A 27805-nucleotide genomic window follows, 5' to 3' on the forward strand; every position below is an offset into this window, starting at 1 on the left:
GTAAGCTCTGACCGGGCTTTCATTCTCCCCTTCTTTCCCAAAGGTAAGAATATGGTAGCCAATGCCAGACCTATTGGCTTTTTTAAGTCTGTGTTAGCCAAGACATTTTGATTTTACTAAAATTATATATAACTTAGTTAGTTATATGGGTTTTCAGCCAGACTTCATCCATTAGTCTGTGGTTCTGTCATTCAAATTTTTCTTCCACCAGCTCCAGCAAGCATCAAGGTGTAATGTGTCAGCCCACTCCAGCCAATGGCTGACTTTACTAGTAGTTACGGCTTGCTGCCCTCCCACATGGAGCACATCAACATACAAAGTAGTTCCCTTCAGTGAGTACTATGGCAGTGTGTGCTTACTGGACATGAAAGTGACATTTTTGCCTTCAAACAGTGCTTTTGTCTAGTTTGACGAGGGCCAGGCAGCTTTCTGAACAGAAAAGGTTTGCAAAAACCGCAATAAAACAAAACAAGAATTGCCAAAGAGCTGGCGGCCAAGATCAGAAATATTGGCTTTCCTATTGTTTTAAGTTGGGACCCATGTTAAAGAGTGCAATTAAATGAAATGCACTATTCAATAACCAAAGCTATTCACAGACCATATTGCTGAAGTGGCACAATGGCAATCCTAGTGTGAATGCATACTAAGCTATGTGAATATGGCATTGCTTTGTGCCACTTTGTAATGCTGCACTAGGACATGTTCATCACTTATTGTATTGTGTAGCATGTGTTTATTATTCATCTAAGAGGCCAGGCTCAGCTATAGCACAAAGGGTTTATAAAAGTGTCCGTGCCCAGGACAAGGTGCTGAAAACATATCTGTAGCTAGGCTCTACTATCGCAAAAAGGGTTAATAATAGTGTCTGGGCAAGGGCCTGAGAACATATTTGAGGCCTGGCCCTGCTCCAGCACAAAGAGTTAAGGAAATTGTCTGGTGTGGACATGGTCATCTCTTATCTGTAGGCACAGGTTGATTAGGGTCAGCAGTTTCTATGCATGCCCAAAACTTATTGGTTTGCTAGCAGTGTCCAATTACACCCAACATGACTGGGCGTCAGAGCTCTGTCCACTCCCAGAATGGGCACAAGAGGAGAGGTGCTCCCTAGTGGGATGAAAGCCATCCTTGTTATGTTTGGGGATATGCTAAGAGCCATCCACTTACAGATAATATAGGAGGATGGCCCATGGGAATGTGCTGAATATGGACTTTTACAAGCATTCCCAAATATTATTCACATGCTGCTTGCACATGCAGTAATAGTGCTACAAAAGATTGGAACAGTTGTGAAAATTGTACGTGAAAAACACGCAAGAGATGCATTTTCAATGGTGATATGGGAAAATCCTTTGGAGGACGGGCTGTGGGAGGGAGGTGGGGTGGTTAAAAATCACTGAAATCACAGTAAACTTAGTGAATTTTTCAATTTCCTTGCGAAGCTGTGATTTGTCTGAAGCTAGACAACAGTTACAATCTTACAACATTAGAAGAGCTTCTAGGAGGGAAGAAGAGGATTTCAGCTCATTCCTTCTGAAATGGGAGATTGCTGATATATGTACCAACTACACTAGCAGGCATGACTAAAGCTAGTTTGTAGATCTGGCTACAAACAGCATTAGTAGTTTGAAGAATTTAGGGGATTGCGCCACCGGAACAAGATTGTTCCACCAGCCTCACAGAGCTTATTTTAACAAACAGAAGTGTTAATTCCCAACACCAGAATGTACAACCCTGGTATCTTGATATATTGTCGTGTTTTCAAATTATATCAAACTGTGAAAAATTATGTAAAGACATCTTTCATGACATTTAATAGTTCAACATGGCCACTGCAATGAAGATGCTCTTCTGTAACCCCTTTCTTCGATCTCTCTGGTCCTTCACTGCCATCTATCCATCCTCTGGCTACTTTCTTCATGCCCAAAGAGGACGGTGGGAAATTTCACTTAGAAGAAGAAGTGGCATATAGAATGTTGACCTTTAGTTTCGTGTTTGTTTGTTATGGAATAATTTGAACATAAGGTGAGATTAAGTGATTCCATTATGCACTGGTGCTGGATTATGGGTGAGTTTTAAATGTGAGTGCGACAAGATCTCTGTTAAAACACCGGAGTACGATGAGGCCTATTCATAAAAGCATTTTGAATAATATAAAGTAGTACTCCTAAAGTACTCTTTTACGTACTCTTACAAGCATTTGAGCATTAAAAAACATCAAAAATGGGATTAAATTGGACATATTTAGGTTATAGACATAAATAATTCAAACAAATATAAAGGACAGTACTCTATCTTCACATTTTCTAAAAGGCAGTTAGAAATTTGGTTACTCAATTTATAAAAGACTGTTGTGGAAAATATGGTGCACTAGTTAGACATTTCTTGGACAATTCACAAACACATGTAGGTGTAATGTTGGAGTACTAATTTACGCAGTGCAAATTGCCTTTGTGAACACGCATCTTTGAGTTTATTTGCCTATGTTAAAATGTTCTTTTTTTTAATTACTTTTTTTTCAGTTTTATGTATGCATGAATAAGATATACAGTACATTGCAGTATATGGCATCGGCAAAACCAATAAACATATGTAATATGACACGTGTTATATGCTATATTACAGGTACAGGTGTTCGATGGAATGGGGGCGAAAAAATCAAAGACATATAATAAGGTGTTCAGCAGAGTGACTTGCAATATATGAAAAAAAAAATACCCCGAGTCTAAACCTAGCCCTGGTAACATCACAATAAGAGTGGCAGTTATCTAAGACTCTACGTCCTAGAGCATGGGTACTCACAAACTTTCTCTCGGGGGCCAAATTTATAGTGTGGTTTGTGTCTGAGGGCCGCACCAGTGGGGGCGGGGCCAGTGGGGGAGGGGGCGGGGCTAGACCAACCCAAAAAAACTGACCATGAGGTTGATCGCTGGTCCCTGCAGCGGACACCTTCGTCCACTGAGCCACCAGACCCGGCATACCCACCTCTCTCTCTAGCTCTCTTTCTCTCTTTCTCCTTCCCTCCCTCTCTCACTCTCCCTTACTCTGTCCGCCTCCCTCTGTCTCCCTCCCTCTGTCTCCCTTACCCTCTCTCACTCCTTCACTCTGTCTCCCTTTCCCTCTCTCACTCCCTCACTCTGTCTCCCTTTCCCTCTCTCACTCCCTCACTCTGTCTCCCTTTCCCTCTCTCACTCTGTCACTCCCTTTCCCTCCCTCCCTTTCCCTCCCTCCCTCACTCTGTCTCCCTTTCTCTCTCTCACTCCCTCACCCCCTTTCCCTCCCTTCCTTTCCCTCCCTCCCTTTCCCTCTCTCACTCCCTCACTCTGTCTCCCTTTCCCTCTCTCACTCCCTCATTCTGTCTCCCTTTCCCTCTCTCACTCCCTCACTCCCTTTCCCTCCCTCTCCCTCTCTCACTCCCTCACTCAGTCTCCCTTTCCCTCTCTCACTCTGTCTCCCTTTCCCTCTTTCACTCCCTCACCTCCTTTCCCTCCCTCCCTCCCTTTCCCTCTCTCACTCCCTCACTCTGTCTCCCTTTCCCTCTCTCACTCCCTCACTCTGCCACTCCCTTTCCTTCCCTCCCTCACTCCCTCACTATCACTCTCTTTCCCTCCCTCACCCTCCCTTTCCCTTCCTCCCTTTCCCTTTCCCTCCTTCCTGCTCACTCCCTCACCCAGACTCCCTTTCCCTCCCTCACTTTGTCTCAACTTCAGGGATTTCGCACTCCTTGATTTGTTCCATAATTTCCCTGCAGTAAGAAGAATTCACATTTATTACCAGTGTATTAGTATTAGGAAACTATTCTTGAATCAAAGCTAATAGGGTCTTGAATGCAGTAGACTCAAGTGCAAGGGACTCTGCAGTAAAGCACATGGCACCCTCCTAAACTTCACATGGTTAAATATGAGTAAAGATAAGCATTTTAAAATTCGTAATGCTCCATGATAAGTTTATCCGCCTACTCGAACAGGGGCCACCCACATTTAACCAACAACCCAGTTTCTCATAATCCATCATTCCATCTTTAACCATTCCATTCATTCATCCACTCTGCCACTAATCCATCTACCTACTCATCCATCCTTCTGTCTGTACATCTATCCATCCATTCACTCTGCCATCCATCTTTCATTCATTCATCTATCCGCTCTTCCATCCACCCATCCATCCATCTACTTTTCTATCCACCCATCCCTCCACTCTGCCATCTAGTCACTCATCCTTTCACCAACTCATCCACCACCTTGCTATGCCATCCCATCTCATGTCCATCCACATATTAATCCCTTCATTCTCTCATCTTTCACCTGTCCATCCATCTATTCATTCACCCCTTTACTCTGCCATCCTTCCACCTGTTCATTCACTTATCCATTATCTCACCTATACATTCACCCATCCAACCCTTTACTCTCCCCTCCTTTCACCTGTCCGTCCACCTATCCATTTACCTATCTAGTCACTCATTCATCCATTCATCTGCCATTCTTTCACATATCCATCCACCTATCAATTCACTCAACCTTTCACCCATACATCTACCTAGTCATTCATCCATTTATTTATCCACCTTTCAATATTCCTTCCTTCTTGCATTTACTCATCTTTCTTGTTTCCTTACTCCTGCTTACGTTATTTATGAGCATTTGTCTTCTGAGTTTCAGGCAGAAGAAAACCCCCAAAAATCCCACTCCCAGTGTAACTGCAAAAGCGGGGGTTCACAACGCTCCTGCAGGTGATATGTTTAAATGTTTGTCGGGCGCATGGTAGCATTAGATGTCTTGGGGCAATCTATACAACTGATGATTAATATCATTAAGAGATCTCCTGCTCATTAATGGCAAACAAAGGTAGGACGCAAGGCAATAGCACATATAATATTCAGACAAAATTTGAAGGAAGTATACGGCAGTGCGACATGGTGTGAATTTATATTTCTCCATAAGCGGGACGATGTACTTTTTGTGATACACCGTATAAGATTTACAAAAAAAGATGAGGTGCAAATTAGATTGTGGTGAAGTTCCATCGCCCGAGTGGAGACAGCTTCGGAGCAAACACACACAGCCGCACCGAGCGCATTAGCAGGTCTTTAAAAGACCATTATTATGTGAATGAGGCTGTGTTGTTCACCTCTTAGGCCCCTGCAGCTCCACTGTAAGTATGGCAGCAATCGCCCGGCCAGCCCCCACAGAGCAGCAGTCTCCAAGTCGCGCTGCTGCCACTTGTGTTGGCAGACACTCTTTAAAAAAAAAACAAAAAAAACACCGGTAAGATATGTGCAAGGTCCGCGGGCCGCCAGGGAAGGCTTGCCGGGCCGCTGTTGGCCCGCGGGCCGTACTATGAGTACCCGTGTCCTAGAGTATAGATGTCCCTTGTCATGTGTCTAACCAACCCCCTCAGGGACAATACCACTAGCTATCTGAGAGGCTTGTTCAGATTGTTTCTTAGCACTGTAATTCCTGTATGGGCCCCAAATGTCCACTGGTCGCGATAAGCTAGGGATCAGTGTAGAGTATTCCTCGCAATTAATATTGCAAAACGCTGAGCTGCGAAGCCATGATTGTAATGACGGGACCCGTTTGCTGCCCCACAGTAGAGCAATCTCCCCTTTAGCTAACAACAATGCTGCCAATTTCCTGACCTTCTTAGGTAAATTAACCACGTATCCCAACAGTGCAATCTCAGGAGTGGGTATCAGCTGCATGGAAATTATGTCACCTAACGTGGTATTGACCTCGGTCCAATATTGGTGTATTATAGGGCATGTCCAGGAGAGGTGGCCAAAGTCGACAAATGGAGCCAAGCATTTTTGGCAGTGGTGGGGCCTAGTAGGGATTATCCTATGGGATTGTGCAGGCGTGCGATATATTCTGCGGAGAAACTTAAAATGAAGCAGCTTATGCCTGCTGTTTATCAAGACCTCTTTGTTCGCCCTACAACATTGTTCCTATTGGTCGTCGGTTATGGGCCTGCCCAAATCTACCTCCCAAGCTGTGCGCACTTAAATGTCAGAGAATGGTCTGGATGTCCCACATTGCTTGTAGAGTTTGGAGAACAGATGTGTGCATGTAGGGCTTTTGATGAGCAGTGTCAGTGGTGGGGCAGGCTCAGGGGCCGATAGGAAGGAAGGGAACGTGACCCGAAGAATGGAATACATACGTGTCAGAACAAAGGTGTCCATAAAGGAGCGCTCACTGAATCGGGCTTCCTCCGACATGGTCATCAGGAAAAAGATTGCCTATTGTGTGAATGTGGTCCGTCTCAAGTGTGCGTTGGATCAAGACCTCACCCGTTATGGGAAGCAGTGAAAGGTTTGGCAGGGGCAGCTCTGGGGAATACAACTGAGCAAGGCTCAGCAGTCTACGCAGCCTGTCCCATGCCCAGCACGTGGTGGAGACAGTTTGAATGTCGCAGGGATCCCTAGGGAAACCTGTGGGTAAAATGGTGGAGAGATGTCGTGCGAGCACCAGGTCAGCTCCGACTTCAAATATGGGACACGTACGTCCGGATGGTACCAGGAATATGCATAACAGCATTGGGCTGTCAGGTAATACAGAAACATGTCTGGAACCCAAAAGCCCTCCCTCTCATACGGCAGAGTCAAGGTCCGCTAGTTCACACTTGGTGTCTTTTCCCTCCAAATGAGACGCAAGAGGAGTGTACGCAATTGGAGAAAAAAAGTCTTGGTAAGAGGAATGGGAATGTTATTGAAAAGGTATATGAACCGGGGGAGGACCACCATTTTAATTATCGCCACTCTCCCGGCCAGTGACAAAGGTAGCCGCAGCCATTTTACAATCTGCAATTCCAGGAAAGTAAGAGCCCTACTATAATTTAGCCTGATCACAGTAACGGTGTCTAAACGGATATAGACTTCAAGATATTTGACCTCATCTTGGCTCCACTCAAGCAGGAATTCACATTCCCAAAGAGTCGTGCCAGCGGTTAACGGAAAAATAACCGATTTGTGCCACTTGACACTTAGCCCAGAAAAGCTGCCAAATTGAATCATTTCCCTAATCACGGGTTCGAAATTAATATGGGGGGTTCTAACATACAAAATTGTATCATCTGAAAAGAGAGACCAGGAGAAGCCCAGTGCGAAAATGTAGGCCACAGTGCAGATGTTTTTCCTGAAAGTGTCGAACTAGAGGGTCCATTGCCAATATAAAAAGTTATGGGGACAATGGGTATCTCTGCCTCGTGCCACGAGACAGAGTAAAAGGGTCAGAAAGAGTACCATTCAGGCGTAATCTAGCTGTTGGTTCAGTATAAAGGAGAGCAACTGTAGAGACAAAGCATGCGGGCATACCCATACGTCTCATGATAGACAGGAAGAAGGGATTCGAATGCCTTCTCCGCATCAAGGAGAACAGCGCCAGCGGGCCTGCTGGGATCAATTCTGTGCAGCACTGTGATGTGGACCTATGAGGCACAAAGCCCGATTGGGCCGGGGAGATGATGGATTCCATTAATAAAGATAATCGTATTGCCATTGCCTTGCCAATATTTTATAATCAAGGTTCAGTAGGGACAACGATTTTTAAGAGCTACAGAGCTTAGGGTCTCTGCCTGGTTTGGGAAGAAGAATAATGACCACTTTTCTGAACGTTGGAGGAAGAATGCCCACCTCCAGCGCCTCAGTCCGGGGTCGAGTGTCAATAGCCGCACCTGCAACTCACGGAACAAATCTGCGGAGTCCACGTTAGGGCCGTAAACACAAACCAGGGAGATCTGGTGACCCATCAATGAACCAGTAACAATCAGAGTTCGGCCCTCGCCGTCGACCAAAACTTTGTGTAAGAAGAAGGGGACTCTTCTATGTATGAATATGGCAACCCCCACTGCATAACAACTGTAATGGGAGCCCCAATTTGTTGCAACAGGTGTGTGGTCAGAATTGGACACATGTGTCTCCTGCATAAACACAATATCAATATTATGTCTGGCAATATAGTTAAGGACTTGCCTACGTTTTCCAGTATTGTTTAAACCTCTAACATTCCATGTCATCAAAGAGATCCCAGAAGGACCGGGCTGGCGCCCTAGCTGTACCATTAGAAAACCATCATCTCAATCGCACCGCAATGCATATCAACCACACGCCGAATACCAGCAACCTGGGCAATGACTACAAAAGCAGCATGGAAACCAAACAAATGTCCCCCCCCCACCACTCCACACCCAGCCTCCTCCCAACACCGTAGAGGCATACCCCAACTGTCTTAGCCAAATGCCCTTGCAATGGAATCACACACATCAATGTAGGAAATAAATATGCACATTGCAAACTTAGAATGAGAAACAAAGAAACCTTGGTATTCACCATGAGGCGCGGCAACTCCATTCCGGTCGGGCAGTAAGAAATGTAATAGTATCAAATATGAAAAAGATGCATATACCAATTAAGCACAGCAGCACACAACAATAAATGCAATAACAATTCAACAAGTCCCTGCATTAGAGAAGAGTTTGACACTGGTCTGCGACCCATTTTGTGGCGGGGAAGTGAAGCGGGGAGAGGACGACGCCCCAAAGTGCTTTTTCTTGTATCCTTGGCAGAATTCCTGTGCCTCCGTCAGTGTATCAAATATACGGAATCTGCCATCCACATCCACTTTTTACCTTGCTGGGTAGAGCATGCCGCATTAAAGATCCAGATTTTTCAGGGTGCCTTTGACTCCATGGAATTTGCATCTCGCCTCCTGGACCATGATGGTAAAGTCAGGGAAAAAAGACAACTGGCTCCCCTGCCATTGGATGACCCCACGGTCACGAGCTGAGCGGAGAGCTGCATCTCTGTCCCTAAAGTTCATGAGTCTAGCAATGATGGGTCGCAGAGCAAATCCAGGCCGAGGGCGGGGGCCCAGCAACCTATGAGCGCGTTCTACTACAAATCCCTGAGTGAAGGCTTCTCTCCCAAACAACTCGGTCAATAGCTGCTCCACATAGGTGTCCATTCGCCCAGTAGTGGTCGTTTACAGCACTCCAATAATTCAAATGTTATTTCGGTGGCTGCGAGCCTCCAAATCTTCGTTCTTAATAGCCACATCCTTAAGGATCTTCTCCACCCTGTCCAGCCACTTCAGTGAGGCGAATGCTCCTTCTTCGATGTCAGAGACCCTTGCCTCCACCACATCGAGCCTCCGGTCATGTGCTTGAACTTTTGCGACTATATCAGCCAAATTCTTATCAAGCGCATCAAATCGACCGTCCAGTGCCCTGAACCCAGCTCTCATCTCTTTCAGCATAGCCGCGGTAAGGGAGGCAGAGTCATCTGCGTCGTCTGAGCCCAGTGTCCCATCTGCCAAGTCAGGAGGGTCATCTGAGGTGGGGCTGGGGTCCTTATCGAATTGCAACATGCGTTGTTTAGGGTCTTTCTTCCCCATAGTACAGGGAGGGCAATGGGAGTTATTGTTTTTGAATTAGTCCAGCAAATACCACAAAACCAGAAGTCCAGAGAAGTGCAGGATCGATGCGTGGGGGCACCCCTCCAGAAAAAGACACTCAGTGAGATCTCCAAGTGGCGGCCAGTGTAATGGGCCTCTGTGGCAGCATTTGTCCAATGATGGGATGCAAGTAGAATCCCAGTAAGGTGGGGCGCAGCCCCGCAGGCCACTCACCCAGAGCAAAGCACCTAGAAAAGCGCAGGATGACAAGTCCACGCGGTGAACCCCGCCCAGGTCATGCAGAGAGTGACTGGAAATGGCGGCAAGCTGAGGCGACAGAGCATAAATGGAAGGCCAATATTTGAGGAGGCAGTAGCAATGTCTAATGTATCTTGGAGAACTAAATCCTCAGTAGCAGCCGGTACGTTGGGGAGATTAAAGTGCCACTCACCCTGCTGGCACCTCCACAGTGTGATAAAAAACCGCCGAAACAGCGAGCTCCCCGCTGCAACAAACGCCCCAAAACAATCCGATTCAGCCGCCATTGACGGCGAGGAACGAGGCCACGCCCACCCTTAGGCCACGCCCACTCGCCCAACGAAAAACAGTATAAATACGCTGCTCACGGCGCTACAACTCAGAACCTGACTAACTCCTGAGGCGGAAGCCGGGAGATCACCTGCCCATTTTTAAAAATTGTTATTTCTGTGTCACATTCTAAATTGAATTGCTTATTTTTAAAACTTCACTCACCCTGCTGGCACCTCCACAGTGTGATAAAAAAAACCGCCGAAACAGCGAGCTCCCCGCTGCAACAAACGCCCCAAAACAATCCGATTCAGCCGCCATTGACGGCGAGGAACGAGGCCACGCCCACCCTTAGGCCACGCCCACTCGCCCAACGAAAAACAGTATAAATACGCTGCTCACGGCGCTACAACTCAGAACCTGACTAACTCCTGAGGCGGAAGCCGGGAGATCACCTGCCCATTTTTAAAAATTGTTATTTCTGTGTCACATTCTAAATTGAATTGCTTATTTTTAAAACTTCACTCACCCTGCTGGCACCTCCACAGTGTGATAAAAAACCGCCGAAATAGCGAGCTCCCCGCTGCAACAAACGCCCCAAAACAATCCGATTCAGCCGCCATTGACGGCGAGGAACGAGGCCACGCCCACCCTTAGGCCACGCCCACTCGCCCAACGAAAAACAGTATAAATACGCTGCTCACGGCGCTACAACTCAGAACCTGACTAACTCCTGAGGCGGAAGCCGGGAGATCACCTGCCCATTTTTAAAAATTGTTATTTCTGTGTCACATTCTAAATTGAATTGCTTATTTTTAAAACTTCACTCACCCTGCTGGCACCTCCACAGTGTGATAAAAAACCGCCGAAACAGCGAGCTCCCCGCTGCAACAAACGCCCCAAAACAATCCGATTCAGCCGCCATTGACGGCGAGGAACGAGGCCACGCCCACCCTTAGGCCACGCCCACTCGCCCAACGAAAAACAGTATAAATACGCTGCTCACGGCGCTACAACTCAGAACCTGACTAACTCCTGAGGCGGAAGCCGGGAGATCACCTGCCCATTTTTAAAAATTGTTATTTCTGTGTCACATTCTAAATTGAATTGCTTATTTTTAAAACTTCACTCACCCTGCTGGCACCTCCACAGTGTGATAAAAAACCGCTGAAACAGCGAGCTCCCCGCTGCAACAAACGCCCCAAAACAATCCGATTCAGCCGCCATTGACGGCGAGGAACGAGGCCACGCCTACCCTTAGGCCACGCCCACACGCCCCTCTTCCTCCCTCTAAAAGATGTGCAACCACCGGACGCGCAGCGGACGGGCGCAGCGGGCGCGCCGTCAGCGCGCCGAAGGCGCGCCAAAGGCAAGCCCGTCTGGGCCCGTCCGGGCCAAGACGGCCTTAGGCCTAGCCACTATGCCCAATCGGCAAAATGGCATCTCATACCCCAGAGACTCACTGCTTGCCTGGAACCGTGGAAAACACCCCCAGTGCAAATACATCCACAAGGAGGACACACCCTATGTAGGATGCACCCTCTGTAATAACCTCGAGGAAACGGAATGCCACCCAGGTCTCCGGCTCGGTCTTCTGAACTGCAGATCCCTGGTAAAGCATGCCCATGAAATCAACATCCTTGTCCAGGACTCGCGGCTAGATCTGCTATTTTTGACAGAAACTTGGCTAACCCCGCACAACGACTTCGATGTGGCCAATGCAACTCCCCCGGGCTACCAAATATGCTGCCTAAATAGGCCAATCGGTAGAGGCGGAGGCCTAGCCATACTCTTCAAAGACCACCTCAAATGCAGAATCGAGACCGGATCTGTTAAAGACTGTGAGAACTGTTACTTCACAATCCAGATCTCTCCTTCCACCTCCCTTTCCGGAATACTTGTGTACCGACCCCCAGGATCCCTAGGGGAATTTACTAGCACTCTGATTGACCATATCCTACTCAAGTCTATCTCGGTCTCCAATTTCCTCCTCTTAGGGGACTTTAACATTCATTTCCTGGACCCCACGAATAACACCGCAGCAAACCTGCTTGCTGATCTCACCACAGCTGACCTCCTCCTGCAAAATCCTAAAGCCACCCACGAGAAGGGCCAACTCCTAGACCCCATTTTCTCTAACATTGCGAACCTGTACGCCCAGGACCCCACCCCCCTGCCTTGGACAGACCACATGCTGATTCCTATGCACTGGTCACTCGACACATCTCCAGGGCCTTCTCATAAAACTAGGGTACAAACCAGACGATGGCATAAACTAGTTCCAGAGGAATGGGAAGCCAAACTACGCAATACCATCTCCCCTTTGTCCACGGACCCTAATACCGCGGACAGAGAACTCATGGATTGGCTAGTCCAACCTCTAGACAGCTCCATTCCATTGACGAGCTCGCTAAAACACATGAAAAGAATTAGTCCCTCCCCCTGGTACACACCCGCCCTTGCCTCTCTCAAAAAGCATTGCAAAAAGACAGAACGCCTATGGAGAAAACACAAAACAGCTGAAGAGAAAAGCGCCTACCTCTGCTCCATGAAAGCTTACAAACAAGCCCTTCATGACGCTAAAAGGACTTATTTCGAGGAAAAGATAAAAAACTCTGCCTGCTCATCCAAGGAGACCTTCTCCATTTTTAAAGAACTCCTCCGTGTCCCTGCCCCCCCCAGAAACCCTTGGACTCCAAAGAAGCCGAGGATAAATGCGCCATGTTGGCCTCCTTCTTTGATGAAAAAATAAAAAAAATACTCTCCTCCCTCCCACCTGCCAACTCCAACATCTCAGAAAGAGCCAAGGAGCAGACGCCTCCCGTAGACAAACCCTTTCTAGAGTCGCTCGGCCCGGTCTCGGAAGAAGAAGTAAGAACCACATTGGCCTCAACCAAGAGCGGAGCCCCTAGCGACCCGGTCCCCATACGCTTCGCAAAAATTATCATGCAGACCATAGTCCCTCAACTGACTGCCCTGATCAATATCTCACTGGAACAAGGAGTGGTCCCTTCCACCTGGAAGGAAGCCGTAGTCAAAGCGCTTCTCAAGAAACCGTCGCTTGACCCCACTAACCTCTCCAACTACAGACCCATTTCACTTCTCCCCTGGATAGGCAAAGTCGCCGAAAAACTAGTTAACAAAAAGTTGTCGCAATATCTCGAGTCAAACCATCTTCTCAACGACTCGCAGACTGGCTTCAGACCTGGCCAAGGCACAGACACTGCACTCCTTGTGGCAGTGGAAAGAACCAGGGAAATCATCGACTCAGGAGGATCAGTGGCAGTGGTCCTCCTAGACCTAAGTGCGGCCTTTGATACGGTCAGCCACCAGGTCCTAATCCACCGCCTCGGGACTGTTGGAGTTAAGGGCAAAGCCCTGAAGTGGCTCTCGTCCTTTCTCTCCCGACGCTCCTATCAAGTATGGGAAGGCGAAAGCCGCTCCTCTTCCATCCCCCTCCAGTGCGGTGTGCCACAGGGCTCTTCCCTGAGCCCTACGTTATTCAACGTTTATATGGCCCCACTGGAGGAACTTGTCTCACCCTTCGGAGTCACCATCGTCAGTTACGCTGACGACACGCAACTGGTGGTCACTCTTTCCCACCCCAAACTCGAGCCCTCCAACCTCCACGACTGCCTTACCAGCGTATACCAGTGGATGAGCGACTCCGCCTTGAAGCTTAATGGCTCCAAGACAGAGATCCTGGTCCTCGGACAAAAAACCACTAACATCCCTTCCAACTTCTGGCCCGCCTGCATGGGCGATCCTCCCACTCCCAAAAAGGAGGTCAAGAGCCTTGGCGTGTGGCTGGAGACCGACCTTACCTTCCGGACCCAGGCCAGAAAGACGGCCGGAACCTGCTACGGGTTACTTAAATCCTGCAGGAAAGTAATCCCTCTCCTACCCTTCCAGTCGCGCCTTATGCTGATCCGGGGCTTAATCCTATCCAGGTTGGATTATAGCAACGCCATCTACCTGGGCGCCCCGGAATCCACCTTCCAAACTCTGCAAAAGGCTCAGAACGCCGCCGCCAGACTCCTAACTAGCACCCCGGCCAGATCATCGGCCAAACCCGCTCTTAGGAAGCTACACTGGCTCCCGATCAAAGAAAGGGTCACTTTCAAGGCCCTCTGCCTGGCCCACGAGGCTCTTCATAACACCGGCCCCCCCATACTAAACAACTGGATCACCCCCTACAGACCCACGAGAGCGCTTCGCTCAGAGCACGGAAACCTTATCACGATCCCCATGGTGAAAAAGGCCCGGATAGGGGGCCGCCGCTTCTCGGTAAACACCGGACTCAAGTGGAACGCACTCCCTCTGAACCTCAGAACAGAGCCCGATCTACTTCGGTTCAGAAAAACCCTCAAAACTCTCCTCTTCCCCTAAATCCGGTCTCTTACCTAGCCGCTCCCCCTCCTGAGTAACAAGGTTCTAGCGCTGGGATACCCTCGTGGTGACTACGCGCTCTACAAAACTCTAAAATAAAAATAAAGAAGCAGGCGGTGTACCTGTCACGATGACACGCCAGGAGAAGGAGTCCTACGTCACAGGTATTGTTGTGCACCTCACTATTAGGTCAAGCTGCACTCCCCTATCAAGATCGAGAATCCGGGAGGGGTGGAGGGGGGAGCCAGCTCACTCGATGGGGCCCAGCGCCACTGCAGCTCCTAGTCTGAACACCAGGGCCTCCTCGCAAGCCTGCCTCGCCCCCTGCCAGAGTCGGCACACCAAGTCCTGGCGCGGCAACGCCCACAAGGCCTACAGAGCCTCGCGAGTGCCCCGCATTCAGCTAGACCAGCGGTTGTCACAGCGGGGGGGACGGGGGGAGGAAAGCCAAGCAGAAGGAACGAGGGGAGTGTTAATCAGTGCCAGGCGCCCACCAGGGCCACACTCACCGGCACCTCCGTTGTCAGCTCCTCAGCCAGGGAAGGCCGCAGGGCCGTGCTCATCTAACGCACAGTCCGCTGCATTTCAACCCCGTCTCCCACAGCAAGTCGGGCCGGTCATCGGGATGCTCCTCTCGTCCTCCAGGAACCAATGGATGGTGTCTGCAGGTGTAAAAAATGCTCCTACATCATGTAAATCTGAGTTTGTAGAGCGCGTCCGGCTGAGCTTCAGACAAAGGCGGTCATCTTGGTTGCCTCCGTGGCCACCCCCCCTATGTTAACATTTTCTAACTTCTAAATAGTCTATAATTCTGCCGAGTATATATGAAGTTTGTTCTACTGGTACAGTCCTTGTACACTGGGTTGTTGCTCAATTCCTTCGGAGACTTTGGGCCTGATGTGCAAAATTTCCATTCAGAAAAAAGTGGTTGCAAATTGTGCATCGACATTTTTAGAATGGAAAGGAATTTTCCAAACTGACCTGTGTACAAATTTCAAAACCTACTGGGTCGCAATATGACCTACCTCATCAAAATCCATGAGGTAGGTCACAAATTGCATCTCTTTGCAAATGGATACCATCACAGAGATGATGGCCTGCTGCGGTCATCAGACAACCATTTATGTGATCACATTTTAAATAAAGTCAACCTTTTTATTTTTATTTCATCCTGTTTACCTTAAAGGGAATAGGGCTTCATTTAAAAATATTTTTTATTAGACACAGTTGGTAATGGCGTACTCTTCCAAAAACTTTTTTTAACATTGTCAAAGGTGAAGAGAACCCTTCCTATTTGACAATGGGTGGTCAAATTTCACTGTTATCCATCCGGATTTCAGTTGCAAAACATTTATTCATACCTCAACATATCACTCTTAAGAAGGGATGTTCTCAACTCATTCCTTCCGAATAGTGACTTTTTTAAAGCTTTCTAAAGAAACCCATCTTGGACTTTGCTGATGTGTTACTAAAAGGAGTTCAGTACATAATACAGGTATTATACGGTTATGAAACTGTGTGATTTTGGCAACCATAGGCTTTGTACGGTTCACGTTGCTTTTTCTTTGTTCTATATATATTGTGAACTTCCTGAATATTTAGGGATCTACATTTACCGTATTTTATGTTTTCATGATTATTGTTTCTCTTAGATCTTTCTAATTAATTGCTGATTTTAAATTTGTTTACATTTTTTAAGAGCTTCATTTTTATAGTTATTGATGATGGCAAACGACATTCCTCTTAGTAATGAGGCCTACAGACCATGCGGTTAGGGTAATGTAGAAGTGAAAACAAAGTGATGCATGCTGTTCCCTGACTTAATGCATAATGTTTGCCTGACCATGCCTGACATTCATTGATTTCCACAGCTGCTAAGTTGCTCTCTTTCCCACAGGTCAATGGCCTGCTGATCAATCTTCCATACACTGTGGACCATGGAAAAATACAGATGTACAGGCAAGGTGGCAAGGCGGTGATCGAAACTGACTTCGGCCTCCGGCTGACTTTTGATTGGTGGAGCTCCCTCACCCTGACCATCCCTAGCACATACATCAAAGCTGTGTGTGGGCTCTGTGGAAATTTCGACAGAGACAAAAGCAATGATTTGATCTTGAGAGTGGACAGTGTGGCATCTAGCCCCACTGTTTATGGAAACAGCTGGAATTTGGAAGATATCCCAGGGTGCACAGAAGAACCTGTGGATGACTGCCCTAATATGGCGTTCATATCAGCCCAGCAGCAGCAGAACAGAAACAACTGCGGCATTCTCCTAGACCCTAGCGGGCCGTTCCGGGATTGCCGCAGCAGAGTAGATCCGGCGGGATACTTCCAAGACTGCATTTACGACTACTGCTTCTATGAAGGCAGGCAGGACATCTTTTGCCAGGTGATTGCGGCTTACTCTGTGGACTGTCAGAGAGCAGGCGCAACAGTTTATCCCTGGCGAAATGAACAGTTTTGTCGTAAGTAATTTCATTTGATTACCTAAAAACAAAGCAGGTGTGCCTGTCATTCATTCACCATATCTGAAGTTGCTCTTCTTTTAGAAAAGCAGTTTTAGGGGCAGATTTTCCATTATTCATGCAGTGCAGTGCAGCAGCAGCAAATGCACCATATTTACAGAATTATGGCACTTTCCTCCCCTTTCCTTAGCGCTGGAACTGAAATCAGCTGCTGTTCACCACGGAGACACCTTTGTGCCATAGTGCAAGGGAGTCTCCATGGGCCTCATTTATGAAAAGTGACACATCGCTGCGTGAAAACAGCGATGCGTCACTTTTCACTGAGCACTCCTTACGACATTCCTGATGCGTCAAATTCAATGTATGACGCATCATGTCGCAAGGAGTTACAGATACGTCAGTATTTCTGACGTATCTGTAAGCGCAAAAGTGACGCATTGCTGGAGTGTGTCACAAAAGTGACGCAACTCCAGCAATGCGTCCTTTCACATGGGGAAAGCCCCATGTGAAAGAGCTTGTGTCAGTCTTACGCCTGCTGTGAGGCAGGCGCAAGATTTTGACGCAACAGCATTCTAAAAGTGACGCAGTGAAATCTCATAGATTTCACTGCGTCACTATTACGAGGCTTTTTGTGGGGGAACGCCCCCTCTGCAATCATTATACCTGACGCAGGTATAATGTGGCGCAGGGGTTTAAAAAGTGACGCAACTACCTAGATGCTTCACTTTTTAAATATGGCGCAACAAGGCGCATGTTTTACGCCGCCGATGCGTCACAAAAAGTGATGCATCAGCAGCGCAAAACTGACGCAAGGCCTCATAAATGAGGCCCCATGAGTTTAGCATACGGTTTGTACTGGAAGGGTACAAAATTCCCCTCCAGTACAAAATACTATGCATAGACTGATTTGAACCCTTTTCCCTTTTTGGATGTGTACTGTAAAGTGCAGCGCGTGTACAAAGTAGGAATAGGAAGGAGAAATTAAAGTACTTTTCCTTTGTTGCGCCTACTTCACATGGGAGCAGTTTTCTGACACTAAACCCTTTCTACTTTCTACTTTGTTCAGTATATAGGGTTTAGCATCAAAAACACTGGGGGCCAGATGTAGGTCGGTCGGTAACGGCCGAAAATCGGTATTTTTGGCCGTTACCGACCGGTTTACAAGATTTGGCATGTAGGGGGCAATATTTTACCGAATCGGTAAAATTACCGATTCGGTAATTTTACCATTTCGGTAAAATAAAACATCGGTAAATTTACCGATTTGAAGCCACCCATATGTAGGTGGGACTCTTCAGAGTCCCAGGAGCCTTAACGAATCGGTATTTTACCATCAAAACCAATTTGATGGTAAAATACCGATTCCGGTGTGCATGCACATGTGTGTATTCACACCTATGTCATGTGACAGGCAGACCTGCCCTTAGGGCAGGTATGCCTGCCACATGGCCCTGTGCCTGTTTTGGGGGTGCCAGAGGGTGTCAAAGTGACACCCCCTGCACCCTTGTGAATTCATTAATTACCGATTCAGTAAATACCGAATCAGTAATGCCTAATCATTCCTATGGGCTTCAAAGCCCATAGGAATGAATGGGCATTACCGATTCGGTATTTACCGAATCGGTAATTAATGAATTGTTAAGGATTCGGTAACGAATCCAGATGTTGGGACCTACATCCCATTTACCGATTTTGAAATACCGAATCGGTATAATTCGGTATTTCAAAATCGGTAAATGGGATTTACCTACATCTGGCCCTTGGTGGTTGCATGGGAACGCCCATAGTCCACCCGTGGTATGCCCCCTTAGAGCTAAGTAATGCAAAGCAACTCTAACCTCTGCTTTGCGTTACTTTCACGTTATTTCCAGCACTAAACAAATTTGGCACTGGAAAGTTAATTGGCAAAAAAACATTTTGTGCCAATTTGCATCACTTTCGTAAAATAAACATGGAGTAAAATCTTAGTAAATCTCCTCAGTCTCTATCAGAATTGAACAGTGTTGCTCTAATTAGAAGGGTAGTCATTTTAATATTTCTCGAACCAGTAATAAAATCGAAGAAAGTAAAAAAGCTTGCATCAAGAAAGCTACAGTAACAAATCCACAAATTCGATTATATTTTAAACAAAATATAGTCTAGATATATAGTTCACCATGTGAGATCTACAGGACCACCTTTCAACCACATGCTAATGCTCCTGTTTTCCCCACACTTGTCATCCCAACATGTGCCTTCACTCGGCCACTGAAGTCCTGGAATTCTTCCTCCTTCTTACAGGATTCGACCAAATGGCAGTGGTCCCCCATGCTGCCCACAGCACACTAAAGTGATGCTGCCAGGCTAGCTTCATTGATTTGATTTTTGCCAGTGCTACGCTGGGCAGTCACTCGTTCTCTTTCAAATAGGAGGCTCTTGAGGCTGTCCTGCTTGATTGCCCCCTCTTCAGCTACTCCCCTAATACTCGTTTTCTGATTAAGCACAGGTGACTAGAAGAAAAACAAGTGTTTCAGGGTCACTAGGGGGGAGGCAACAAATCTGAATAATCTTTAAAGGCTGGTTTCTATCTCTAAAAGGGATCAGTAAGCTGAAGTCACTACTGGAATCGAGAGCCGGGTCCATTAGGTGCAGTTGTGGCTGGTGCAGGTAAGATCGGTGGGGCGGGGTGGGGGGGAGTCATCAGACAATGAGGGAAAATAAAATAAAAAAGAAAAGATAACTACTTGCCTTGCCCTCATTGCATCGAGTGCAAGGTAAGTGGGTATCTTATCTTTTTTCTTTTATTTTCCCTCATAGTCATCTGTTGACTGCCCCACCGATCTTACTTGCACCACCTGCGGCTGAATAGGTGTCTGCTGATGAGTAGGACATCATGGGAAATGATAAGACAGCGAAAGACAGGCAGAATGTCTCTGCTCCGCCTGACGTCCAGCAGTTGGCACTGGACTAGTCATGATGCCTCTATCTGGCCAGTGCTGATGCCTTCTCATCTGAGAGCAGACTTTGCATCAGTGCAAACCTGTTCTCTTAACGTAAAAGTCAGGTCGTGTGTACTGTTCCTGACAGTACTGTTCCAATAACACCTATGCCCTGTTTATGAGTTAGGGGGAGAGGAAGAACCATATGAAACTCTTCCCCAACCTGATTTAGAGTAGGCCAGTATTCCAACACAGGCCTTCCCAGGCATGGTATGGTATGGTATTGCATGGTATGATATCAGGATTTGTAAGGCAAGCTAATCATCTGAGAAGGTGTCAAGGCACCAGAGAATGAGTGAACTTAACAGCCTAAAATGTTCCTAGTTTAAAAGTCAGGTATTCAAATTGCTTGAAAATTCAAGGAGTGAGTTGGTAGCCCTGTGGGAGAAGGCGCAACCTCCTATTTGTTTGCACCTGATGCAGAGGATATAGGCCTGGAGTTGTCCAGCCAATCTTAGGTGCCAACCAGGGCTCTGGAAGTGGTTGTGGTCATTGGGGTAAGCAGGTACTATGTTGTGGAGTGTTTTTTTAGGTGAGGGTGATGAATTTGGGACGTGGCGCATTTCTGGATGGGAAGCCAGTGGATATCCCTGAATTACCTGGTGACGTATGGCCTTGGAGGGAGGTTAAGCATGAGTCTGGCAGTCATGTTTTGTACCATTGTTGGTGAGCCTGGTGGAGATGCCTACATAGAAGGTGTTGCTGTAGTCTAGTCTGTTCTTTGAGTTCTTGTGTGACTGTACTGCTGATGTACAGATCGAACTCTCTGAAGGATTTCGGATCATCTAGAGTTCACGGCTGCTACTGTGTTGACTTGACTGGCCAAGGATATTTGGCTGTCGATTATGATATCCAAGTTCCTGGTTGCATTGTTTGTGGTGGGGACGGGCCTTGGGTGTCGGCCACCAGGTGGGGTTTCAGAGAGGCGTGTGCTTGCCAAAGAGTACCACTTCTTTTGTGATACTTTTGAGCATGAGGTAGCTTCTTTTCATCTATTCTGGTATGCTGGTTATGCACATGAGGAAGTTGTATTGTAAGGTTGTGTGTCCTCTGAGCGGGAGAGTATGAGCTGCATGTCATATGTGTATGAGACGATGCTGCTGCAATGTAACCATACGATGGAAGCAAGTGGAGCCATGCAGATATTCAAGTGGGAGGAGCCCTGTGAAACTTTGAAGATCTGTTTGGTGGCGTCGACTGGAAGGGGGCAAGGTTGACTGCTTGAGTGTAATCTGCGATGGTGGAGCCAATCCAGTGTAGGTTGAGGACCCAGAATCCATCCTCGTGGAGTCTATTGATGAGGAAAGGGTGGGAGACAGTGTTGAAGGTCGCCAAGATGTCCTCGAGGATAAGGCCTGCTGTGTCCCTTGTCAGTGGTGTGCTGTACATCTTCCGACGCTGGTATGAGGGCCGTGTCTTTGCTGTGGTGGCTCTGAATCATGACAGAGACGGGTCAAGGAGGAGGTTGGACTCAAGGTAGTGAGTGAGGTGAAAGTTGATGGGATTTTCCAGGACTCTGCCTGTCTAAGGTGGAAGAGAGATGGGCCTGTAATTAGACATGGTCATTGAGTCAGCTAGTGTTGGTGATGGATTTGAAGTTGAGGCTTGAGGGATCTGTTTGGTGGGCAAAGTTGTTGTAGATGGTTCTGATTTTCTCTGATAAGTGGATGGAGAATTTGTAGCCTACGTTGTGTGAAGGACTGGCCGCCGTGGATCTGGTGTGTGGTCAAGTGAATCACTTGACAATGGCGAAGATCTCTTTGGCAGAGTTCAAGATGTTCTGTATGTGGCATGAGTGGGCTGTGCATTTGGCGGTTTCGAGGCATTGAAGATGGAGCCTGAGGGACAACTGGTCAGTTGTGTCATGGGTGAGGTGCCATCATCATTCAAGGTGCTTGCAGTGGCTTTTCGTAAGCTGGAGGTCTTTGGCGTTGCAGTTGGCATAGGGCGTGGTCAGAGGTTTGGAATTTGTTTCAATCAGGGCCAGGGAATCTGCGCAGGTGATTATCCAATTGTTGAAGTTGGAGACTGTGTGAGTGAGGCTGGTGGAGCTACAACCGAGGAATTCCAATTGCTGCCTGTAATTTTCTTCCATTGCTGTCAGGAGGCCTGGATATTTCCAGGTTTAGCTGGGTTGGAGAGTTAGATGTTAAAGTTGATGAGGAACTGGTCAGTTCACTTCAGAAGGGCCAGACTGTCCACTGAGACTTTAGTGAAGATGGATCAAAGAGTTGTCTAATCTTGTAAGCAGGGCTGTTGACCAGTTGGGTGAGGTCCAGTACCTGAGGGGATCTATGAGGTTGGCAGAGATGGTGTCTGACTGGTCCTCTGGGGGAAAAATTAGGCTACCAACCAGGATGGTGGTGGATTCTAGTGTCCAGGGGACAATGAGGTTGGAGAGGGTTGGCTTTATCTGCATCCAGGAGGTTGGTAGATGGTGGTGACGCCTATACTGGAGGTGTTGGGAATGTTAATCTTGAAGATCAGATGTTCCAGACAGTTATTTATTATAGCTGCGGGTGCAGTGTAGTTGATGTTTTCTTGGTCAATGATGGCTATGCTGCCACTGGGTTTGTATACTGTGCATTGCTTGGTAATTTTGTAGCCAGTAGGGGTGATAGCTACGTCCAGGGCCATATCAGGGTTGCGTCAGATTCCTGTGAGGAACAAAAGATTGGGGGAGAAGTCGTCCAGGCGATCGCAAACTTCAATGGTGTACTTGTCCAGCAAGCAGGTGTTGAGCAGGAGGCATTTGAGTGTGCAGTGTGCTTTAGGGTTAGTCCCAGGGTGGAACTCAATGTATGTGGTGTGCAGGGTGTGTCAATGGAGCATATGAGGGGGGATAAAGGAGAAGTGGAAAGTGAAGCAGCAGAAGGCTCCAATCATCTGAGCAAGGGATACCCTGGTTCTTTGGGGAAATGGTCAGCCAGGGATGAGGTAAAGGAGTTTGTGGGCCGAGGAGCAGTGAGGCGAGCTGGGGTGGAGTGGGTGGTGAACAGAACAGAGTTCCAGGCGCTGGCACTGGGTGATGGTAAGATGACGGGGAAGGTGCAGGAGAATTGGCAGGTTGAGCAGGTGAAGGCTCCAAACATCCAGGCAGATGAAGCCCTGGTGAGGTGAGATGAGAGGTAGCTGGGTTGAAGGAGAGGAATTTATTTTCTGTAGAGGAAAATGGGGCAAGGTGGGTTGTTGAGAGACCAGGGTCTGTGGCACTGGGTGTGGTATGGGGAGGCACCAGCAGTGAAACCAAGGCATGGGTCCACTGTATAACCTTACTGTGCCCACCATTAACACGTCGTGGAGGAGAGGAGTATCCGCGTAGACGGGCGGGGTTAATTCTCAAGAAGCGTGGGGCAGGAAAAAGGCAGCCTGGAACAGGTGGAAGAGGCTGGAATCATGCAAAGAAGGAGAAAGTTAGTAAAAAAATGACAAAAAAGAGGCAAGACATGCACAAGACACGTGAAGCAGGAAAGAGATTGAAAGGGGCCACAATAGGCACAAGAGGCAAAAGTGAAACACACCGTAAAATTGAGAGGAAAGGTGGCAAACAGAAGAGGCATAAATGACAGAAAACGAGAGTGACAAAAGAGGCAGAACTACCAGAACAAGCAAGATTGGTAGACAGAAATAGAAAACAAGTGTGAGAGACAGAGGGAGACAAAGACAGAAGTGGCAAACCTAGGGACAACAAGCATAGGAAGGAAAGAAAGAAAGAAAGAAAGAAAGGAAGAAAGAAAGAAAGAAAGAAAGAAAGAAAGAAAGAAAGAAAGAAAGAAAGAAAGAAAGAAAGAAAGAAAGAAAGAAAGAAAGAAAGAAAGAAAAGGGTGGAAGAGTGCAAAAAGGAGTCGAACGCAGCAAAAAGAGGTCAAGAGGCAAAGGAGAGAGGGGCTGGAGGCCTCAGAGGAGCAAAGCGGTGATCCAAAGGGCCAGGTCTGGTCACAGTACAAAGGCAAGACTGTCAGGCTTGGCGAGGCAGAACCTTCTAACCAGGTCTTCTAGTTGGGGAACACTGGGCCTGATTTTTCGCCTGAAAATGTTTGCATGAGGTTCTGGCTTCTGTGGCAGCCAAGCCTCCTTCTCTGTTTTTCTTCCATGCAGTGTGGGTGCGGAACCCCAATAATGAAGTGAACCCCAATAGTTTCAGACACCCCAAAATGTACCTTGATGATACAGCACCACATCTCCAGTTGATCTAGTGGATAGAGTTACCACCCTCTTTACTTACCTCATGGAATTAGCAGAGTATGACAAATACGATCAAATAGTGACTGGGACCACTCAGTAACTTGTTTCTAGTTCATAAATAAATTTAAAGGATGTCTTACAAAAAATGTCATTAGGCATTACAGAAATTAGTTTGACAATGTCATAAAGGCTTAGTCATAGAAATTACAAATTAGCATCAGTAATACAAGTGTTAGTAGAAGCTATTCCCTAAGCTTAGAAGTCATGCTCATAAAGAGTTCTGACCGCATTCTAGACAAGGAAAAACATCAATAAAATGGAACAGGGTTTCAGGAACAAATGAGAAGTCGTCCCTGGTCCTTCAAATGCATTGGCATTAATTAGGCACAGACGGAGATCACTTCTGTTTATCACACTGGTTAGAGGTGCAATTCAGTTCAAAACTTTCCCCCCAGCCTTGGAGACTTAAGTCCATAAGGGAGATCCTTCTGCATGTGTTTAGTCCCTTGTTTACTTTGCAGCTAAGCCCCACTTTACCTGCTCGATCGTTGTTGCATATTTAGCAGTGCAGCTCGCGTTACTGCTGTTCTCAGCTAGAACTTCTCACGGTGAGGGCCTCAGCGAAGACCTTCCTTCAGAACAGGGTTGCTGGATGGAGTCACTGCAGCAGGTCCTGCACAGAACCATATCTTGAGGACCTCGAGGGTGAGTGCATATGGGGTCCCAGGCAGAAGAGTTGCAACCTCAGCTTCATTTCTCAGCTGTGATGCTTTGGCTGTGGCAGCCTCTCAGGCTAGTGGAGCACCCACTTCAGTGGTGATGCAGCTTCTCTGCTTCTCTTCTCTGGTGTCAGCAGTACCAATTCTCAGACACATGGGGGCTGCCAGTCTTTGTGTAGTTCACATGGAAACCTTATAGCGACGGCGAGAACATGCTGGGCTTTGTGCAAAACAATTGCTCTCACTGTAGTTGGCAAATGATCTGAAGCCAAACTAGAGTATTCAAAGGAAGACTCAATGGACTATATGTAAAAATGTAAATTGATACTTGTATAGCGCACTACTCACCTGCAAGGGTCTCAAGGCGCTTGTACGAATACCGCTGTGGAACCCGTCCTGGCTTTCCCTGTGAGGCATCCACTCCTGGGCACCCCCAGGGTGAAGGCCAGGCATCCTTAGCGTTGTGGGGGCCATTGTGGAGATTAAGCAAGCTATTGCCCAGAGTTGCAGAGTGGAACTCAATGATTGGAACAGGCACCAAGGCGAGAAGTATCAGGTCCGTCGAATTTTGAGCCCAAGACTTGCCGAGGCGGGGAATTGAACCCTGGTCCCAGGCTAGACCTCTGCATCAGGGTCTGCCGCTCTAACCATTGAGCCACACTTCTACACTTGAGCCACACTTCTCCACTGTGATATCTTGCTGTAATGACCCTTCGTGAAGTAGTACTCTGGGGAAGACAAAAGATCAAGCCTACCGAGAAACAGCCTCACCTTCAACAATAAAGGCAGCAGTCTTATAACTCACATCGATTTTCTACCAAATGGCAATGCTCAGGAAGAACTCATTAGCAGGCTTGTCTTCATCCTTCTCGGTTCACTGCTGAACATCCATCCTCAAGCCACTTGAATGCATGCAATCCACTTCCATTGGCTGTAAAAGATAAATCCATCCTCCATCTTGTCTCATAATAAAACATGGGCCTACAAAATGTATTCCACTGGTCCAGTTAATCAGACTCACTCTACACACAGACGTACTTCAATGCATGTGCTACACACTCACTGCACACACATTTATTTATTCATAGAGCGCTACACTCATTCCGAGGGATATCAAGGCGCTAGTAGCGAATAGGTTGGTTGGGCTGCTAGGGGGGAGGATAGAGATGAGTCTTAGTATTTGGGAACAGATGGGTTTTTATTTTTTTCCGGAATAATACGTAGTTGGATGTAAGCCATAGTTCCAGAGGCTGTTCATTCCACTTCTTGGCTGCCAAATATAAACAAGATCATCCTCCAGTCCTCACTTTCTAGATGCGCTTTGTTCTGGCCAGCGCTTGATGTAATGACCGCAGGCTCCTTGTGGGGACATAGAACTCAATTTTCTCCTGGAGTATTTTAGGGCCGCTTTAGTACAGTGCTTTATGTGCATGACTGAGTAATTTAAATATTGCTCTTTGACGCATGGGTAGCCAATGCAGATTCTTCATGCACATTGAAGCTGAACTTAGCCTGCTTTTGTTGCAGACAAGTTTGGCAAGGGCGTTTTGGAGTACTTACAGCCTCGTGAACAGGAGCTCGATCATGCCTACAAATAATGCTTTCCCATAGTCGAGCTGACTTATCAGCCGGGCCTGCGTGACTGATCTCCTGCAGTCCAGCGTTATCCATGGGAAGAGTCTAGCTAATAATTTTAGAGTCGCAAAACGCTTGCCACAAAGGATCCGCACATGGCCCTTCATGGATAGGGTGTCATCAATAATGATGCCCAGGTTTCTTGCGCATTGTTTGGGAGTTGGGGCAGTGCCAAGTGTTTGTGGCCACCACATGGTGTCCCAATATGACTTGGCACATCCGAAAAGCAGGATCTCGGATTTCCCCGCATTCAGCTTAAAGCAATGCTTGTGCATCCATTGTGCCATCTCTGTAAGGCAGTTATGTAGTTTTAGTTTGGTAACCTCAGGTCTTTCTTCCAACGTTACCATCAGCTGCGTATCGTCGGCATAGGAACATATGCCAATTCCCCACTTCCTGCTGATTTTGACCAGAGATGAAACGAAGGCATTGAATAAAGTGGGGCTTAGCGATGCCCCCTGTGAGACACCTCAGCTAATGGCGCTAGATTTGAATTGAAATTGACCCAGGCGAACCAATTGTATGTGGTTGCTTAGAAATGAGTTGAACCATTTCAAAGCGTTGGAATGGATTCCTTTTTCATAAAGGGTTTCCAGCAATCTATTGTGTGAGACCATGTTGAACGCTGCCGACAGGTCCAACAGTATTAAAGCAACTGCTCCACCTTGATAGTGCACGATCTGATGTTGTCCAGCACTGCCAGTAGCGTTGCCTCCATACTGTTGGTGGCCCTGAAACCCGTCTGTGAAGGATCTAATAGGTTGTTTGTTTCTAGGTAGTTTGATAGTTGCCTGTTTACCACTCTCTCCAAAACTTTGGAGAGATGAGGAAGTTGGGAGATTGGGCGATAGTTCTCGGGTTGAGAACGTCCGTTCCAGCTTTTTTCAGCAAAGGGATTACCATGGCCTATTCCAATTATCAGGAAAGGTGGTAGTTTTAAGAGAGTTTTTGAGGAGCTGGGTAACATATGGACAGTGATGGAGTCAGTCAGAGATAAAATAAAAATGCGGGCAGGGATGTAAGGGGGAACCAGACTTCACTTCGCCCATTGCCTTTAAAACCTCGATTTCTGTAAGGAGGGTGAAGTTGCTCACTGCTAATGAGGTTTTTGGATTTTGTAGTGGGACTGAATGTGGAGTAGATCTTACTTATTTTATCCGAAAATAAGTTGCTTTTTTTTCGCAAGCTTCTACTGATGGGGATAAAATTTGAGACATGCTGGCTGGTTTACTAAGTCCTTTAACTATTTAATATAGCTCTTTTGCTGAATTGCAGTTATCATTGATTTGTTGTGCATAGTAAGTCTTTTTGCATTTTTATTGCGTGATTGTAGGATTTAAGTTCGGACTTGTACTGTAGTCTATCTGATTCCTTTTTTGACAGTCTCCATTGATGTTCCATATTTTGGCACTTTCTTTTGAGTATTTTGAGTTGTGGTGTGTACCACTTCTCCGTGGATGGTCTTCGCAGTTGCTTGGGTTTTAGTTTAGGGGCCAGTTGATCCAATGTTGCACTAATTT

The 27805-nt window shown here is 47.1% G+C and overlaps 1 protein-coding gene across 1 annotated transcript in view; it reads left to right on the top strand.

The window, feature by feature from the left end:
• Positions 1–27805, top strand: part of LOC147701260 (IgGFc-binding protein-like) — a 464605-nt gene that overhangs the window by 147033 nt on the left and 289767 nt on the right. The window contains exon 5 of the mRNA XM_086929326.1: positions 16201–16768. Coding sequence (XP_086785452.1) covers positions 16201–16768 — 568 coding nt within the window. The remainder of the gene's footprint in view (positions 1–16200; positions 16769–27805) is intronic.

Source organism: Lissotriton vulgaris, chromosome 7 (genome assembly GCF_964263255.1).
Source record: "Lissotriton vulgaris chromosome 7, aLisVul1.2, whole genome shotgun sequence".
Classification (NCBI taxonomy): domain Eukaryota; kingdom Metazoa; phylum Chordata; class Amphibia; order Caudata; family Salamandridae; genus Lissotriton; species Lissotriton vulgaris.